We start from the raw sequence: 7627 nt of genomic DNA, 5'->3' as shown, positions 1-7627 counted from the left end.
CCACTCAGTGTTCACTTTGAGAATTACTTATATCATAAATTTGAGCATGTAGCTGATGAATATCCACAGACAAGTGTATATTGTTCCACCCATCTCATAACTTCTTGAAGAGAAGATTTATGTATTTCTTTTTCCCACAGGCAGATGACAGGCCAGCGCTGACTAGCATTCCAAACTTAGAGCTTTGTATGCACACAGTCCCTGCTTTTTCTATGCTGTAATCTTGACCACCTTCCTGTGGATATTGGAAAGGATGGCCCTGTCTGACCCAGAATATCCTTGTTTTCAGGAGTCAGTGACCTTCAAAGATATAACTGTGAGCTTTACCCAGAAAGAGTGATCCATGCTACACACATCGTAGAGAGAACTGTTCAGAGATGTGATGATCATTGTGGGTGAGTGTGTCAATTTATTTATATGTCTGAGTTAGTACCAACTCAATGGCACCTAACAACATCATATATATTCAGAGAGTCCTTGTGTGACACTGTGGGTAATGTGCTAGACTGCAAGGTCGGTTTGAACCACAAGCCAGCAGTTCAAGCTCACCATCCACTCTTCAGAAACCCTATATAGGGTTACTGTGAGTCGGAACTAACTCAGCAGCACTTTAACAACATGTATATTCAAAAGCTTTCCCATATCTCTCTCCAGTCTCTGCCCTGATTCTTTCTTAGCATTTCTAAGGATAATTGGTTTACTTTAAACTACATCCATCTTCTAATTTAAATTTCCACTCTGTAAAATGTAATATTTCTGACCACAATTTCATATGATTCTTGCTACTCAAATTGCAACACTCAGAAAAGTCCTGAAAACTCAATGATTATGTTTTAAATGAATAAATGAATTAAAAAATTTTTAAATCATTAATATGCTTTAGAGACTATGCTAAGGAGTTCTATAGTGGTTACAAGTTGGGTTGCTAACCTCAAGGTCAGCAGTTCGAAACTGCCAGCTGTTCCGTAGGAGAAAGATGAGGCTTTCTGTGCTCGTAAAGATTTATAGCCTTGGAAACTCTGTACAGGGTCACTATGAGTTGAAATCGACTCCATGGCACATAACCAACAACAACAACAACCACTAGGGACTATGCTGGAGACCTGTTGTGGTACTGTGGGTTAATGCACTGAACTGTAAAGTCATTTTGAACCACAAAGTCAGTGGTTCAAGCTCACCAGCCACTCCTCTAAAACCCTGTACAGGGTCACTATGGGTCAGAACCAACTCGACAGCACTTAACAACAACAATAACCAAAAGAGAGACTATGAAGAAGCCCTTGTGTGTGGCACTTTCAAAAACCACTGGGCAGCTAACCACAAGTTCAGCAGTTAAAACCCAGCAGCTGCTCCTTTCTGCTTCCCTCAAGATTTACCCCCTTAGAAACTCTGTACAGGGGTGCTATGAGTTGTAATTGACTCGCTAGCAGTTGGGGAGAGAGGAGGGCCCGTGTTTATGTTGCAGAAGACCACAGTAGTAAAAAATGCAATCTACAGGATTAGGTTGTATCTTGAGTCATTCTTATTTTTTTTTTAAAGCTTTTATTGTGAACTGAGTGATACTTTACATGGGAGAACATCAGTTTTGCACTCATTTCCTTTCACTAGACCCACGTAGACAAGATGTAAACTATTGGGGATTCTACCTTCCCCCACACACTCTGAAACTAAACTCCCTCTTGAGAACTTGTAAGCCAGCCACTTTGTGCCTTTATTTCCTCCCCCCCCCCCGCCCCCCCGCCCCCATTTTAGGTAGCCAGTGTTTAAGTTGCCTGTTCCTATCAACTTTTTTTTTTTAAACTCAATAAATATCTTCTTTAATCCCACAATACATCTATGATGCTAACAGTTGTTACTTTATTTTATAATTATGCAAACTAAAGCTTTGATAATTAATAACTGAGGCAAAATGATTTAATTGGTAAGAGAATACTATGAGATTCAAATCCAGGTCTATTTTAAGAAAGTATCCTCCTCACTATTTCCTGGCAACCTGTGTTGTGTTGTTATTGTTGTTAAATTCCATGGAGTCAGTTTCAACTCATAGTTACTCTTTATAGGGGTACCAAGGAGCAACTGGTAGGTTTGACGGCGCTTTTCCTTCAGAGCCACACCAAGATTCCTTGCTCAGCTAGCCTGGGGAAATGGGGGATTGGGACAAGAAGTATTAAATCATGAATTCTAGGTATCTGACTTGGAAATTCTTTAATCTCTCTATTGTTTTTGTTGGTAAGTGCCATCGAGTTGGTTCCAACCCATAGCAACCCTATATAGGGTTTTCAAGGAATGGCTGGTGAGCTTGAATCTTTGACCTTGCAGTTCAAACCAATTTTGCAGTCCAGCACATTAGCCCACAATGTCACACTTATTATTTATAAAAATGTTTTGCCCTTTTTATCACACAAACTAAAACCTGGAGACTAAAAAGTCTTCTATAATATAGAAAGCAAGAAATAACCTTAGGAATTGTCTTATCTAACACTTAAGAGTTTAGTGATGAAGAAATTGGAGTAATGGAGAGTTAAGTATATTAATTAGAATCAAATAATAAATTCTAAGAATTATTGAGACCTTCCTATTAATTTCTATTCCAATGCTTTTAAATGTATACAAACCTGGCTTTTTGTGTTGGAATGTTGTTATTGTTGCCGTAGGCCATTGAGTTGATTCTGACTCATCGAACCCATAAGGCAGATTACCTGTCAACTTCTGAGTCATTCTCTTTTAAGCTATAAAAGGGATTAACCAAGCAAGTGGAGATGAAAGCAGTAAAGAAGTGCCAGGAATGGAGGCCATCCCTTGGACTCATGATCCTTGAACTAGGAACCTGTGAAACCAGGAAACAGAGAAAGAGAATGTTCTTCCTACATTTGTTTTCCTACATATATATCAGTGAGAGAATAAATTTCTGTTTGCTAAAGCCATCCACTTGTGGTATTTCTTTATGATAGCAGTAGATAACGTAAATTTGTTGTTAAATGCTGGCGCATTGGTTCTGACTCAGAGTGATGCTATATAGGGTTTCCGAGGAATGAGTGGTGAGTTTGAGCTGCTGACCTTGCAGTTCAAGCCGACTTTGTAGTCCAGTGCATTATCCTGTAGTGCCACACCAGGACTCCATGAACCAACATGGTGGAACTTCTAGTCATTGGATTTATTTTTAACTAGCCACTTTGAAAACATAATTTCTCCTTGTTTATAAAGACTGAGAATTTTTATCTGTCTTTGAATTTGGGCATGAACATTGAAGACCAGAAGTCTTTGGTATACTGGATGCAGGGTCTAGAATTATCCTTTTTCTGGTAAAAGATTTTCAGTGTGATGTTTTTTAAATGGAGGTAAAGACTTTAAGGCAAAATTCCATAGTTGATGTCATTATTCCTTGCACTAATATTTATTCAAGTGTCCTTCTCTTATTGTCTAGAAAGAAATATTCATGTGTTTATTGGAGTTAAAATTTCAAAATGATTCTTTTTTTCACCTTCCTCTTTGAAGATTATCTTCTATTTAGAGGCATTGTTCATTTTACTTCTGTTATATTGCTATTTGCAAATTTTTTTAAAAAATTGTCCATATCCTGTAATGTAGTTATGTTGTTTTTAAGTGCCGTTGAATCAATTTTGACTCATAGCGACTGTGTATAGAGTTTCTGAGGGTTTAAATCTTTGTGGGAGTAAAAGCTTTATGTTTCTCCTGTGGAGCAGTTGGTAAACTCAAGTCGCCAATGGTGTAGTTCTCCATCCAGTGCTTATCATATGGAGTCCCCATACTGCCCATACTGTATTTCTACTGCTTTTTAAGAACTAAAACCCAAACCCACTGTCATTGAGTCAGTTCTGACTCAAGGCCTCCCCATATAGAGTTTCTGAGACTCTAAATCTTTACTGTAAATCCGGTGGATTTGAATTACCAATCTTGCATTTAGCAGCTTAGTTCTTATCCTATAGCATAAGTAGAAATCTATTTCTACTGCTTAGTTGTTATTGACATTCTTTTCCCATCTGAGTGCCAGTGTTTGACATGTACTCAACATGAGCATTCTAGTTCCTGTAATGCCAAGGTTCTTTTTTTTCAATTTTTTTTTCAGTTAGGGAAAGTGGACTTAGAAAAAACAAGAAATGATTTCTGAAGAAGGCACACATCCTCCACCATTGTTATAATGGTAAGTAAGCTGCTCAGGTGTGAATCCTGTCTATGCAGTAGGGACCTAGGGATGGAATAAATTAAGAATTCAGCATAGTCACCTTGTTGTTGTTGTTGTTGTTAAGTGCCGTTGAGTCGGGTCCGACCCATAGCGACCCTGTACAGGGTTTCCGAGGGTGTAAATCTTTACGGGAGTAGAAAGCCTCATCTTTCTCCCTCGGAGCAGCTGGTAGTTTCGAACCGCTGACCTTAAGGTTCGCAGCCCGAGTCGTAACCACTACGCTACCAGAGCTCCTTACTATAGTTAAAATGATAAACTGCTATCCCCACTATACATTTTGGTTTATTTGAATTTAGGGAAGATATTATTTGAATTTAGGGAAAATATTATTATTTATTAGCCTGTGTTCAAAACTATAAGGTCTCATAAGGAGACAGTTACAAGTGTGTCTTATGTATTTGTGGGAGCTTCAGAAACTTCATGGGAAGATAGAGTGACGAGATAATGAAATTTTTCCAGTAACTTTTTGAAGTCCACCCATAAAGCCTTTTGGAGTATATGAATTTTTCAGAACGCTGCAGTTCAGATGCCTCAAAAGATTAGCTCTCTGTTCAATCAAGAGTAACACACATGTAACTAACATTAGAAACATTGTTACTAAGAGTCTTTCAATGAATAATTATTCTAGAATTCATATGTACAAAAATGTATAAGTGAATATATGTGGGTAAACCTTTAACAATAAATCTTGTCTTTTCCCAAAGCAGAAGATCGCTCACTGAAGAGGATACTTTTGAATGTAATGATTTGGGAGAACATTTTACTAACAGTGATAAAATGACCGAACATGTGTTAACTCAAACAGGAATGAAAGAAGATGTCAGCAAAGAATTTGGAAAATCCCTTAGTGACCAGTCATTAATTTGCTTAAAAAATAAGCAGATTCATAGTAGAAGTAAACCATATGAGTGTCACCTATGTGGAAAAGCCTTTATTCAAAGCTCTGACCTTATACAACACATCAGAACTCACACAGGAGAGAAACCATATGATTGCCATATGTGTGAAAAATCCTTTAGTACAAGATCTAACCTTAAAAAACATGAGAGAATTCACACTGGAGAGAAACCATATGCTTGTCAACTTTGTGGGAAAGCCTTTAGTCAGTGTTATGAACTAAGGAGTCATGAGAAAATACATACTGGAGAAAAACCATATGAGTGCAATGTATGTGGGAAAGCCTTTTTTCAAAGATCTTGCCTTACACAACATAGTAGAACTCACACAGGAGAGAAACCATATGATTGTAATACATGTGGAAAAGGCTTCAGTACAAGATCTAATCTTAGAAAACATGAGCGAATTCACACTGGGGAGAAACCATATGAATGCCCTGTATGTGGGAAAGCCTTTAGTCAGAGCTATGAACTTAGAAGTCATGAGAAAACACACACTGGGGAGAAACCATATAAATGCCACATATGTGGAAAAGTCTTTATTCAAAAGTCTTGCCTTACACAACATAATAGAACTCACACTGGAGAGAAACCATATGAATGTAATCTCTGTGGGAAAGCTTTCATGAATTGTTCTAACTTGAGACGACATGAAAGAAGTCATACTGGAGAGAAACCTTATGGTTGTCAACTATGTGGGAAAGCCTTTAGTCAGTGTTCTGAACTTCGAGATCATGAGAAAACTCATACTGGAGAGAAACCATTTCAGTGTAATTTATGTGGGAAAACCTTCAGTAGAAGTTCTAACCTGAGACTTCATGAGAGAATTCACACTGGAGAGAAACCATATGAATGCCACGTATGTGGAAAAGCCTTCACTAGGAGTTCTAACCTGAGATTGCATGAGAATTCACACTTGAGAAAAACCAAATTTGTCAACTGTGTTGTGGAAAGTCACTAGTCAATGTTTCAGCTGTAGAAATTGTGAGAAAACTCACCTTGGAAAAAACCATACGAATGCTATGTATAGGAAATCCTTCATTTATTGTTTTTGTCTCTAGACAATATGCTAGCATAAATACTAATGATTTTTGCCTTAGGTGTAACATTTAAGCACTGTTACACACCGAAGGAACATTATGTTAATAATCAGTGTGGAAGAGTCTTTAGTAATCCTTACTACTGCAACATAAGCAAATTCATACTGGGCAGAAACCACATGGATGTCATATATATGACAAAGCCTGTAATCAATAGTTTGACCTTATTTGACATTGAAAAAAAGGTTAAAATAGAAATTTAATAAATGTGAAGTCTTTAGTTATAGCTTTTGTTATTAAACCAAAGAACTAACAAGTGAGAAAAATTTTATTTTTAATGTGGAAATGTTTTCTTTTATGTACTGATCCTTTTTAAAAAGTGAAAAACTCACAGGAGATAAACTCAAGATCATTGTACACTATTACCCAACCATTTTCCAGCCTTGGTGTATAAAAGAAAACTCAGTTTATGAATAATGGCCTTTTATGGATTGAGTAGTGCCCCTGGAAAAGATATAGTGAAGTCTTAATTTTATACCTGTCAGAATGTGTCTTTGAAAACAGGGTTTTTCTTTTGTTTTCGGTTACTGAAATCATACCAGAATAGAGTGTGTGCTAATTCCTTCTACGTGGTATCCTATTAAAAGGATGAACAGATATGGAGAATCTCAGTGGGAGAAAGCAGATGCCATATGAAGATATATCTATAAGCCAAAGAACAGCACTTCAAAACACCAGAAGTTGGAACAAAGAAAGATCTTCTCTTACAACAGAGAGAAATGGGTCTTTTAAAGCCCTAGGTTTGGAGTTGAAGCCCCCAAAACCTGTGATTTTCTTTTTTTTTTAAAGACACCTACTTTGTAGCATTTTGTTGTAGGTGCTGTAGGAAACTAAAACACAACTAAAGCAGAAGTTAAGAGAAAAATCTTTAATATGAAGAAAAAGCTTTTCAAGGAATACCAGAGTTCTTCAGTAAAAAATAACGAGAGGTCATTTATTCATAGAGCAACATTTTAGAACATGTGAGGATTTACACTGCAACTCTCAAGTTTTGAATGAAAGGCTTCAGGGATCACTTAGTCCTTAGCTGTAATATTATCACCCTAAGGAGAAAGCAATCCAGATGTTAAAGTGAAACAACATCAAAAAACTTTACATGAATTTCGTATCAGAAACACACACTGGAAAGAAAAATTAAAATTACCATTGAGGACAAACTTAGAGGGTCTCATACACAGCATAAATACACTGTCAAATATATCTAAAAACTGGGAGAAAAAAGAGATGTCTAGGACCTCCTATAAATTAGACATTTATGTACATCAAAAGATTGTGCCAGAAGAGTGTAAAGAACTCACAGACTGGGAAATATATATTGCAGTGACGTATCAGACAAGGGACTAATTTCTAAAATTTATGGAAAACTCTCAACGCCTGTAAGAAAAAGACAACCCAATTTAAAAATGAGCAGAAGTCATGAATAGATA

General features: G+C 36.9%; 1 protein-coding gene across 1 annotated transcript; it reads left to right on the top strand.

The window, feature by feature from the left end:
• Positions 1-4981: 4981 nt before the first annotated feature.
• LOC102829671 (zinc finger protein 596-like) lies at positions 4982-6061 on the top strand. Its single transcript, XM_006874057.1, has one exon. It carries the CDS (start codon positions 4982-4984, stop codon positions 6059-6061), a length of 1080 nt encoding a protein of 359 aa, XP_006874119.1.
• Positions 6062-7627: the final 1566 nt, after the last annotated feature.

This window comes from Chrysochloris asiatica, unplaced genomic scaffold (assembly GCF_000296735.1).
Source record: "Chrysochloris asiatica unplaced genomic scaffold, ChrAsi1.0 scaffold00260, whole genome shotgun sequence".
In the NCBI taxonomy this organism is placed as follows: domain Eukaryota; kingdom Metazoa; phylum Chordata; class Mammalia; order Afrosoricida; family Chrysochloridae; genus Chrysochloris; species Chrysochloris asiatica.
The sequence above is the reverse complement of the archived record's forward strand: the minus strand, read 5'-3'. Positions and strand labels throughout refer to the sequence as shown.